This window comes from Momordica charantia, assembly GCF_013281855.1.
Source record: "Momordica charantia cultivar OHB3-1 chromosome 7 unlocalized genomic scaffold, Mcharantia_2.0 BLBB01000007.1, whole genome shotgun sequence".
Classification (NCBI taxonomy): domain Eukaryota; kingdom Viridiplantae; phylum Streptophyta; class Magnoliopsida; order Cucurbitales; family Cucurbitaceae; genus Momordica; species Momordica charantia.
Genome location: NW_028275165.1, coordinates 1,859,858 through 1,872,641, shown reverse-complemented (window position 1 = coordinate 1,872,641; position 12,784 = coordinate 1,859,858). Strand labels below are relative to the sequence as shown.

The following is a 12,784-nucleotide window of genomic DNA, read 5'->3' as shown; positions in this document are numbered from 1 at the left end:
AATGCTGAGAGGAGACCGATTATTGCTTACAAGTTCCAAAAATTGTTTAAATCCTTAATTCATAAAAGAAGTTTACTATCTCGAGTGACTATCTAACATAGTTTTTGTTAAGAAAGCTAACATTAAATGGAGAGCATCTATAGATTTCACGAACTTAAATAAAGCATGTCCTAAAGACAACTTCCCCCACCTTATGATAGACCAAACAAACTATTAACATTCATGGATTTATACTCGGGCTACAATCAAATCAAAATGTGTACATACTAGACCCTGGACATACCTCGTTTATAACAAACTAAGACCTTTTATTGCTACAATGTAATGCCATTTGGCCTGAAGAACACTGGTACTACCTGTCAACGAAATGGTCAATAAAATGTTCGTGACGTAAATAGTCAGAACATGGAAGTTTACGAGGTAAATAGGTCAGAACATGAAAGTTTACGTAGATGATACCGCTGGTCAAAAGTAAGAAAACGAGATCCCATATTGTCGACATATTCAAAGCATTTGAAGTCTTATGTCACTCTCAAACGAAGCTCAACCGAAGAAAATGTGTTCCTTCGGAGTATGATTTGGAAAATTCCTTGTATTATGGTCAACTAATGTAGGATGGAAGCACCCAAAAACTCAATGAAATAATAATAACTATATTATTATAATTTCCATTTTTGTTTATTATTCGATTTTTTATATCAAATATAAATAGATAAATGAATAAAAATATTTGTAAATTTTCAATAAATTATTTATGAAAAATGAGTCGCATAAGAAAATATATTCTTACAGACAAAAAAAGAGAAAAAGAAAAGTATACTTAACATAATTTCGAATTTCATTATATTTGTTTAGGAAAAAATGTGACATACATAAACAAACTAATATCAATTCAAAATTATCCTTATACGAATTCGTGCCCTGACATAAAATTGTTTATTTACCATCATTGCATAGCACTCCTTAATCACATGAATTCTAACTATTCGTGAAGGCACCCAACTTAGGAAAATTAAAAAAGTTGGGAAAATAAGCAAAATAGCAATAAGGTTTTCGTTTTTTAAATATAGCATTTTTTTTCAAAAAAATGGAGTCCCACCTTCTAAATTACAAATATACCCTGCAGGCCCGAACCAACAATAAATTACTTCTGATTGACCTCTGATATACTAATGATTGACAAATATACTCCTGATATATATGTGATATATGTTTCATATACATATGATATGAAATTGATTTACTTCTGATATAACTATTATATCTACTACTATAGGTGACATAGAATTGATTGACTTTTGATATACTATTGATTTACTTATGATATAACTATAATAGACAGATATACTCCTGATATATATGTGATATATGTTTGATAAGAAAGAATTCAAAATCAAAGTTTTAGCTTGTTGGACAAAACAAATGACAGTGGGCTCATATTTTCACTTGTGTCAATTCATCAAGCACCAAAATGTAAACTAAATACTGATTACACGAGAAAATCCAAAAAAAGGAAACCAACGGCTACTAAGGACACATATAGAAGGAATTGAAAAAAGACAAGAAAGGAAAGAGCATTCATTGTAATGAATGTTGAAAAGATAATTGTCAGTGTACCAAAAATAGAAGATTGCTAGTCTGTCATGAGACTCTGATCTGTACAAGCTGGAAATTTCTTTTCACGCTGAAGGCAAGAATGAGGAAGATTTCATTGGAGAGAGATTCAAGGAAAAGAATCAATTCCAAAGGATCTCAAGCTGTGTTGGGGTAGAGTATGGTTAGGCATTTGTCTCTTCCTCGACCAGAGTTTTTGGTAGGGTCGTTTCTAATTTTACATCTTCCTCAAACTAATGGGTATCTCATACACTCCTAGTTTGCTTCTAAGATCTTTGAAACTAGCCTTGGATAGAGCTTTTGTGAATATATCTGCCACTTGTTTTGTTGAGGGTACGTATTTTGTTACTAAGTGTCCAAGACTCACCTTTTCTCTTACAAAGTGATAATTTATTTCTATATGCTTCGTTCTTGCATGAAAAACAGGGTTCTTTGCCATATGAATTGCACTCATGTTGTCGCATAGGAGTTGAGGTGGCTTGAGCATTTTGATTCCAATGTCTCTTAAGAGAAACATAATCCAAGTGAGATCTGCTGTAGTGGCTGCCATTGCTCTATATTCGGCTTCTGAGCTAGATCTTGCTACTGTAGTTTGCTTCTTAGAGCTCCATGATATGCAATTTGGTCCTAAGAAGATACATGAGCCTGAGGTACTTCTTCTTGTGTCAGGACATCCTGCCCAATCTGCATCCGAAAAACCATAGAGATTTAGAGAACCATTTTTGTGAAAGATCAACCCATACCTAATGGTGCCTCTGATATATCTCAGAATTCTCTTGACATCTTTCAGGTCCTTGTATCTTGGTTCTTGAAGCTTTTGACATACTTTATTTACAGCAAAAGTTATATCAGGTCTAGTTAGTGTTAAATATTGGAGGGAGCCCACGATGCTTCTAAATTCCTTCTCATCAACTAGATTGTTGTCATCTATAGCTTCTGTGGTTGTTGCTGCAACTGGAGTGCTGAGATGGGATGCTTCTAACATCTTGGACTTTGTAAGAATATCTTCAGCATACTTGGCTTGAGACAGTGTGATTCCTAGGGGTGTGTGAGTCACCTCAATTCCAAGACAGTAGTGTAAGGTGTCGAGGTCTTTTAACGCAAACTCGTTGCTTAGTTGGCCAATGAGTTTATCCATGGCGTTTGTGTTTGTTCTTGTCATTATGATATCATCAACATAAATTAACATTAGAATAAGAGTTGAGTTATCTTTAAACACAAATAACGAGGGATCAGAGTATGGGCAAGTGAATCCTGTATGAAGGAGAAATTGTGAGAGCCTTTCAAACCATGCTCTCGGAGCTTGCCTAAGACCATATAAGGAACGATTGAGTTTGCAGACAAGGTGGGCCTTGTTAGGATGTTGGAAGCCTGGTGGTTGAGTCATGTATACATCTTCCTTAAGGTATCCATGCAAGAATGCATTCTTGACATCAAGTTGTCTTAAACTCCATCCAAAATGGACTGTTAAGGCAATGATCAATCGAATTGTTGTTGGCTTGGCGACAGGACTGAATGTCTCGTCATAATCCACTCCTTCAACTTGAGAGTAGCCTTGAGCTACTAATCGGGCCTTGTATCTTTCAACACTTCCATCTTCTTTCAACTTTGTTTTGAAGATCCATTTTGAGCCGACAATGTTGATATTAGGAGGAGGAGTGACAAGTTCTCATGTGTGATTTTCCTTGAGTGCTTTCATTTCTTCTTCCATTGCCATTTTCCAATAGGGAATTTTGAGTGCTGATTTAAAGCTCTTTGGCTCAGCTATCAAGGCTTGGCTGCACAGTATTGACTTGGTGCTTTGTAATTCTTGGTGTAGTTTAGGATCCAATCGTGGATTGTTGTAGAGCTTCCTCCTTGTTATCATAGGATGTGATGCCTTCAGAGTGGTTGAAGATGGTACTGCATGTTGCTCTTCATTTGATAAGGTTGAGGTTGTCAATTGATCAATTGTGGATGAGTCTGCAATAGGAAAACACAAGTCAATGAAGAGATTTTCACTAATGTCTGGCAACTCACTTACTTGTTGTGGGCTTAAATCAACTGCAAGCATGTCTGAGTGTTTGACAACATTTTCTCCCTCAGTTGCATCGTGCTGAGTATGTTTTGTTTCTAATTTAGTGTGTTGATCTTCCTCAATTGAGCATCCATCGGTCATTTCTTGTTGAGTTTGAGACTCTTCCAAGACTATAGTTTTCTTCCTATGATTTGACTGGGCTGCACAATCCTTTTGAGCTTCATAGCTAACTTGCTTCTTGTGTGTTGATTCTGCTTTTGTATTTAGTCATTCTTCTTATCCTGTGAATTCAGAAACTACAAGATTTCTTCCAATATTGTTGTCAGTTTTGCTTTTTTCAAAAGGAAACACAATTTCATCAAAAACAACATGTCTAGAGATGTATATTCTATTTGTGGTCATGTCTAGACATCTATATCCTTTGTGGATAGGGCTATATCCAATGAACACACAATGATAGGTTCTTTTAGAGAATTTGTCCTTGTTGTAGTTCCTTAGATATGGAAAACACCTGCACCCAAAGACTCTTAATGAACTATAGTCGGGATCATTTCCAAAAAGCTTTGCAAACGGAGTTTTCATATCAATAACTTTGCTAGGCATTCTATTTATCAAGTAAACAGCAGTTAAGAATGCTTCTACCCAATATTTAGAGGGTACTTTTGATTGGAAAATAAGAGTTAAGCTGATTTCAACAATATGCCTATGTTTTCTCTCCGCTATTCCATTTTGTTGTGGTGTGTGAGGACAAGAAAATAAGTGTAAAATTCCATTTTGTTCAAGGAGATTTTTAAAGGCTAAAGATGTGAACTCTCCACCACCATCACAATGAAAAATTATTTTTCTATCAAAGTGATTTTCAACAAGCTTTTGAAACTTAATGAAACATGCTAGAAAATCAGATTTTTTCTTTAGAGGATATAACCAAGAGTATCTAGAAAAGTCATCTACAAAGCTTACATAATACTTAAAACCTTGACAAGAGGATATAGGGGCTGGACCCCATAAGTCACAATGGATCTTTTGTAAAGGAAAAATCGAAGTATTATTGCTATAATTAAAAGGCAGTCTACAACTCTTGCCTAATTTGCATGAAACACAAACAGAATCATCCTTTTTCCAGCCAGATATATCAAGATACTGATATTTATTTAAGAAGTTCAAGGTAATATCATTTGGATGCCCCACTCTCTGGTGCCAAATGGAGTAAGTAGCCTTATTTGTACTTGTTATAGCTGCAAAAGCCTTGGAAGCCTCTTGATTTTGTTCAATCAGAGCATAAAGCCCTTCTTGTTTAGCTCCCTTGCCTAAGATCAGGCCCTGTTTGTTCTTAATAACAAAACCATCAGAGTTAAAAGAGATAGAGCAAGCATTTTCCGTAGTTAGTTTGCTGATAGATAGTAGGTTTTTCTTAATTTTTGGAACAACTAACACATTGTTAAGATGCAACTTGTTTTCTCTAGTATTTAGTGAGCAATTGCCTATATGGGTAATATCTAATCCTTTGCCATATCCTATGTATAATTTTTCATTGCCAAAATATGATTTGATATTAGAGAGCTTACCAGTATTGCTAACTACATGGGCCGAGGCTCTAGAGTCTGCAAACATAGTAGGATCTGTGGCTATACTTTCATTGAATGAGATTGCAGCAAAGGCTTTCGGCATCTCTTCACTTTGATAAGAGTGATCAAATCTGTTCCAGCATTGAAGGGATGTATGATTGTACTTCCCACATATCTGACATTGCACATTTCCTTCTTTGGCACTTAGATTTGAAGTTTTTTGTTGTGTTGATTCTAAAAAATGTCTTTGAGGGGATAGATTCGTTGCTTGTTGAGGAGTAATGTTTGGACTTCTACCTTGAAAACTTCCTCTTCCTCTTTGATTATAATTTCGTCCTCTGCCACTGGATCTCCCCCTTTTGAGTGTAGAAAGCTAGATTTTGATCAACATGAGAGGATTTTTCTTCATATATTTCAGATACCAACTGAAGTTCATGATTTCTCAACGATTGAACAAATTGATTATAGGTAGGATATGGAGCTCTGGATAACATTGCTACTCTAAAGTCCTTATATTTGTTACCCAAGCCCCTTGCCAAGTGAAATATCTTTGTTGTTTCATCTAAGGGCTTCTTCATTGCCGATAATTTGTCAGTGAGGGCCTTGAATTTCTTCAAATATTCTTTAAGGTTGAGATTCCCTTTCTTCAAGTTGAGTAACGCCTCGTTGAGATGAATCTCGTTTTCTTTGGTCATTGTGAGAAGTTGCTCCTCTAATGATCTCCACACTTGATAGGCAGTTTCTGTGCTTTCAATCATGCACAGCACATCTTCATTGATAGTTCCTAAAAGCCACGAAGTCAGGAGACCATCATTGTTTATCCACACGGTATATTGTGGATTAACAGATTTGTCTTCCTTGCTGCTTCCAACGTGTTCTTCTGGTGGCTGATCATTAGTAAGATGTTGCTCCATTCCCATAGTTCTAATGAGGGGCAGGATCTCAGATTTTCATAGAAGATAGTTGTTGGAATTGAGCTTAATAGAAATGAGGCTGGAGCATTGATGAAATAGTTAAATAGTAAGACTATTTTCTGTTTTGGCCATTTTGAAATCCAAAGCTAAAGATTGATTAGAACTTTTCTCATGTAATCGTATGCTCTGATACCAAGAAAGAATTCAAAATCAAAGTTTTAGCTTGTTGGACAAAACAAATGACAGTGGGCTGATATTTTCACTTGTGTCAATTCATCAAGCACCAAAATGTAAACTAAATACTGATTACACGAGAAAATCCAAAAAAAGGAAAACAACGGCTACTAAGGACACATATAGAAGGAATTGAAAAAAGACAAGAAAGGAAAGAGCATTCATTGTAATGAATGCTGAAAAGATAATTGTCAGTGTACCAAAAATAGAAGATTGCTAGTCTGTCATGAGACTCTGATCTGTACAAGCTGGAAATTTCTTTTCACGCTGAAGGCAAGAATGAGGAAGATTTCATTGGAGAGAGATTCAAGGAAAAGAATCAATTCCAAAGGATCTCAAGCTGTGTTGGGGTAGAGTATGGTTAGGCATTTGGTTTATGCTACTGGTTCATTTTGATGTTTAAACCTTTAAGTTTTTGGTTGAAAGACTTTGCTGCTGATTTGATGTTTATGTTAGTACCCAAGAATGATGTTTAAACCTTTTAAGAATGACATTGTTGCTGATTTCGGTTTGATCTTTAAAATTTTAAATAAAACTTAATTGTACTATTGATATATGTACGATGTATACTTGATATATCACTGATATATTATTGATATACAGAAAAACTCTAAGTTTCTATTTACCTCTAATTTCTAATTGATTTCTCATTCACAGTAATTTCGAAAATCACCATTGACATTCACATTCACGTTCCTTTCAAGTTTTCTTTCTCATTGTCAGTAAGTATCTAATTTTTTCCTCATTTTCCATGCATGTCAATACCTACTGATTTCTAATTGATCAAAAATACAAAACAAAAGGTTAAAGCAGGTAAAATAGTGATTTACTATTATATAACTGATATAGAATTGATTGACTTTTGATATACTATTATTTACTTATGATATACTAATGTTGTCAGATATACTCCTGATATATATGTGATATATGTTTGATATATAATAACGAAGCGATAATTGAAAAGGGCAATTTGGGAATACTGAAAATTTTAAGATCAGGATTTTCAAAAAAATGCTATATCTTAAAATATCAAAAAGGCATGCTATTTTGCTAAATATAAAAAACATATATGCTACCGATTACAAATCCTCAAACTTTTAAGAGTTTTTAAGAGTATTAGAAAAATAAAAAAATAAAAATAATAAACAAAATAAATAAGTGCCCGTTTGATAACCATTTCATTTTTTGTTTTTGGTTTTTGGTTTTTAGTTTTTCAAAAACAGGATTGTTTGATAACCAATTCAATTTTCTATTTTTTGTTTTTCAAAAAACCATTTTGAAATTCTATGTAAATTTCAAAAACAAAAAAAAGGTAGTTTTCGAAAACAGGTTTTTGTTTTTCAAAATCTTATTTTTTCTTCTAATAGTCAATTTTTTTCCTTTCTCATATTTATCTCTAAAATTTTTATTTTTCACTCTAAATTTTTTTTTATTTCTAGATTTCTAGATTTCTTTCCATAAACTTTATTTTTCTCTCTCTAAAATTTTCATATTTTGAATATTTATTGTTATTTGTCTCTCTCCAAAATTTACCGTATTTTTGTTTTTTCTAATAGATCGGTTTCATTTCTCTCCCTAAAAATTTATTATTTTTCCTAACTTTTTTCTCTCTAAAATTTCATATTTTATAACTTTTATTTCTTTTCGTAATCTATTTTTTCCTCTAAAAATTATATTTTATTTTCTCGTTCAATTTTCTTTGATTGTAACTTTTATTTATCTTTGTATTTATTTAATTTCTATAAAAATTATATTTTGAATCTCGCTTTTATCTCTAAATTTGTTGCCACTATAGTTTTTCTCTTTCTTTATAATTCTTTTTTTTCTTTACCATATCCTTTCCTCTCGACTTTATTTTTTTCTCCTAAACTTTTCTCTTTTTGTCTTTAACTTTTCTTTCACTATTTATTTTTTCTAAATATTTTTATTTATCTCTCTAAAATTTATGTTCCAAAAGTTTATTTACATGCTATTTTCATGTCTCTGGGGAAGACAAAAATTTCCGCAAGGTCGGGTCCCAAAAATATAAAACGCATGTCTCGACTCCGACCCTATCCCTGTCCTCGATTCTATTTTTTAAATAATTACAAACAATTATAAAAAACCGATAAATTTTCTCGAGAACATCTCTCGGACTCAAGAATGAGGTGAAGACAAAGACTAAAAATTTTCACGAGCACGACAACGGGGGATCATCCTCACTCGCACCCACACAATTGTCATCTCTACCTTACATAAAAAATTTTCTCTAATATGTGTTTTCAATTTTCTAACTTTTTAAAAACTAAAAACTAAAAATGATTACCAAACATGTTTTGGTTTTTTGTTTTTTAAAAACAGAAAACCAAAAACCAAAAACTAAAAACACGAAAAACTAAAAACCAAAAACTAAAATGGTTATCAAAACCCTAAATAAACAAAACATATGTTTTAAAGAATGGTTATATTTCGTGAAATACATTTTATCTCCATATTATAATTTATTTTCAGTTTTGTATTTTGTTTTCTATCAAAGAAATACTGCATTCAAAAGAAACAAAAATCCGCCAAAGGTTACCTCACCCACCGCAAGAAACCGGAAAGGAAAATAACTCCCCCAAAGAACTGAATACAGGTTTTGTATTTTTTTAAAATTAAACTTAAATTACAATATGCACACATAATCAATCACATCATGTATTAATAATTATGGAATGCATATTTAGAGTTTTGAAACTGGTTTTAAAATTCAGATTATATGCCTCACCAAATGCATTGTTTCATCTGATATAATAATGTGTGTTATACATATTAATGAAATAATTAAGTTTAGTGAATATAATTATTTCAAAAGATTAAACCAATGCTTGTCCGATGAAAAAGGTTGTGTCCTCTAGGATTGGGTAAAAATCTTCTGTAACTTTATTCCGATGAATCAACTAATTTTGCATTTTGAGTATTTTTAAAATAAGATAAAATGATTAAAATAAGTTTAAAAGCCTTGTACAGATTTCAATTCACCTAATTAATTTAAAAAATAATTATTCTCTCATGATTTGTAGGCAAGAACTCTAATTAATTTATCAACTATATCTATCCCGAGAAAGTTTGGCCATATCTCTAATTTCAATTCCAATATCCCTATCTAGCATTAAAAACTATAAATTGATTAGAACAAATTTATGCGCGATTTTGGGATCTGAATTCAGTATCGAATGGCCCCGAAATTCTCCTCCATCCTCCGCAACCTGAATGCTCACCTAGTTTACCTGGAAGAGAAAAATCTCTTAGGAGGGCACCCAACCTAAAAACATTATTCCAAGCCAAACACGTTTAGCTTCGAAGCTCTTATGTGCAAATGAAGGTACGCCTTGTTGGATTTGTAGGAAGAATGCAAATAAAGTCTCACGTTGATTAGGCAAGAGAATGATCCATGATATATAGATGAGGACTATTATTTCGATTGGTATAAGGTCTTTGAGGTAAAACCAGAAGTAAAGCCGAGTGCTAGGTGAAAAACTCACTCATTTTAATAAAATCAACTAGTGCATGCAGAAATTCTCTCAGTTTTGTACCTATCATGTGTTTTAGTTTTTTACCAATATATCACATGTTTTATAATGGATGAAATACACAAGACAATACCTTTTCAAAGAAAAACTTATCCGAAAGTAAATATTACAATACATTTACAAATTTAATGTAAAAGATTACAATTTTTTCTAAATTTACGTTTCAATCGGATGAAATTAAAAATTCCAAGGTCAAAACTAATAAAAATTGGGAAATTGAGGGTAAATAAATTTTGATTTTTTCTTTAAAATTTTATTTATAATTACATATATTATATATTAAAGGGAATCCAGAGAAAGTGGGGAGAAATCCATATTTTATTCTTGTTATTTTCTTTAAAAAAGAAATAAAAAGATAGCGTGGAATCTTATGAATGAAAGGAAAGTTATGGATGAGTGGGATATTCTTTTCTCATCCTACAAATAGGATAGCTTGTAAGAGTTACCAACATAGCAAACACACAACTTTGAATTTGGAAGAAAGCCAAACAAAGAGCAAGAGAAGAATATGGTGCACCTTCCAAGGTACCATTCAAATCTAAATTAAAGAACGACTACATAAAAATCGGCTATTTGCGGTATGTGAACGAAGATTCAGAAATAAAAACATATTTGCAATACTCTGGAGAGGCCGTTCTAAGTCCATACACAAAGTTTGAAGTAGAACGGGCTAAATGTGACCCCTCATTGGTCAATATACGATGTTGTTACAACAACAAATATTGGGTTAGTTTGGCTGAAACTAAATATTCTTATTTTACTGCTGCAAGGGCTGAAAAGCCCGAGGAAAATTAATCTAAATGGAATTGCACACTGTTCCAACCTGTTTATGATAGTTCTCATCAAGCATTTCGATTTCGCCATGTTTTTTCTAATTATTTTGTGACCTTGTGCCGAGATGGTTTTGCTCAAGGGAAATGCTTGTATGCAAATCTTCCATTCCCTAACGATTGGAATCTTGGTGATCTTAACACAATCATTGATTATGAAGCCTTGGTTTCAATACCTAAGTATGTTGCTTTCAAGGGTCATAATGGTTGCTACCTCAGTTCTCGTTGGATTGAAGGTCATCAATATCACCAATTTTCATCAAGTGATATTGGCGATTCTAGGGTTCGAATGGAAACGTTCATCACAAAAGATGGAAATATTAGAATTAAGTCAAATTACTTTGGAAAATTTTGGAGACGTAGTCCTAATTGGATTTGGGCTGATTCGACTGACACCACAACCGACGATCCTGATACTTTGTTTTGCCCAACTAAAATTGATAACCATGTGATCGCTCTTCGTAACTTGGGTAATAAAAACTTTATCAAGAGGTTCACATATGAATACAAGACAAGTTGTCTTAATGCTGCTACGGACTCAATTGATGCATATTCCCGATTACACATGGAAGAGCCTATTCTTGAAAGAGAAATTTATGATATAAATTTCCATCCTGCCGATTCAAGAATCTATGATCAAACTGTACTTGTTATGGCCACTGGGAATGGTACCAACCGAACAGAAGTACCCAACACAATGAACTTGAATCTATCGTATATTGAAACCGAATCAAGCACGTGGAGTTCTTCGATCTCTATTAAATTGGGTGTTAAAACAAGTATTGAAACAGGAATTCCTCGTATTGTTGATGGAAAGGTTGAAGTATCGTCTGAGTTTACTGGATCATACCAATGGGGAAAAACTATAACAAAAACGCAGACAATTGGAAGCACATATCAAATAACTGTGCCACCAAAAACTACTGTGATTGTCAGTTTGTTGGCAACTACAGGTAAATGTGATGTTCCCTACTCGTATAGTCAACGTGACACTCTCATTAATGGGGAAATAAAATATTATGAAATGGATGATGGTGTATACCACGGTGTCAATAGCTACAATTTCACATATGAAACGAAAAGCAAACCAGCAAGTTAATTAATACTACTAGTGATAAGAATGTTTGTGGGTAACATTTTTTAAAAACCCTCACGAGAATGTTGAAAAGGCTTGTTGCATGTGCTAAATGCAATCGTGTATTTCCTTTACTTACGTATGTGTGTGGCTGTAATTTGTATTATCTATGTAAAAGAATAAAAGTATTGTAGGGATGTCTACAATATAGTAATAAAATGTCATCTTCTCCATATTGAGAGTTAATAAAAGTTTGCTTTATTACTTATCGTTGACTAATAAATTTTGGCGAATCACAAATTGCCACGTAATTATAATGACAAAAATTATGTCATTAAATTGAGGCCAACTAAATAATGTCACATATTATTTTTGGGCATTTGAATTCGACCAATCAAATAATGTTATAAAGATATTATGACATAAGTTGATCTAATAAGATTGGGCCACATATAACATATAAATTGGTCCAATCAAAATTTGCCATGTCTATTTGATGACATAAGCTAACCCAATGAAATTGTGCCACGTGGCGACGAACTTATAATCAGATGGGTCCAAGCCCACCTAAGGCCTATGAAAGACCCTATAAATAGAGAGGTTCATTCACAATCTAATTCATTTTTGAAAAGATCAAAATCCTCCATCCCATCCTGTAGAGGAATAAAATTCTTCATCCTCCCTAGGAACAAAATCCTCCCTACAAAAGAATATCAAGATCATCATCAACAATCGGGATCAACAAGTCCATAAGGCCTAGCCAATCAAGATCATGATCAAGCAAGAGGTATTTCAAGATCAACATCAAGTCCGAGATCGATCAAGATCAGAAAACCACTGATAGGCCGATCAAGATCAACAAGCCACCGATTGGCCGATCAAGATCAACAAGCCACCGATAGGCCGATCAAGATCAACAAGCCACCGATAGGCCGATCAAGATCAACAAGCCGCCGATAGGCCGATCAAGATCAACAAGCC

The 12,784-nt window shown here is 33.3% G+C and overlaps 1 protein-coding gene across 1 annotated transcript; it reads left to right on the top strand.

The window, feature by feature from the left end:
• The first annotated feature begins 10,796 nt into the window (after positions 1 to 10,796).
• LOC111018554 (uncharacterized) lies at positions 10,797 to 11,827 on the top strand. The gene is made up of 2 exons (XM_022294686.1): positions 10,797 to 10,821; positions 10,890 to 11,827. Exons 1-2 carry the CDS (start codon positions 10,797 to 10,799, stop codon positions 11,825 to 11,827), a joined length of 963 nt encoding a protein of 320 aa, XP_022150378.1.
• Positions 11,828 to 12,784: the final 957 nt, after the last annotated feature.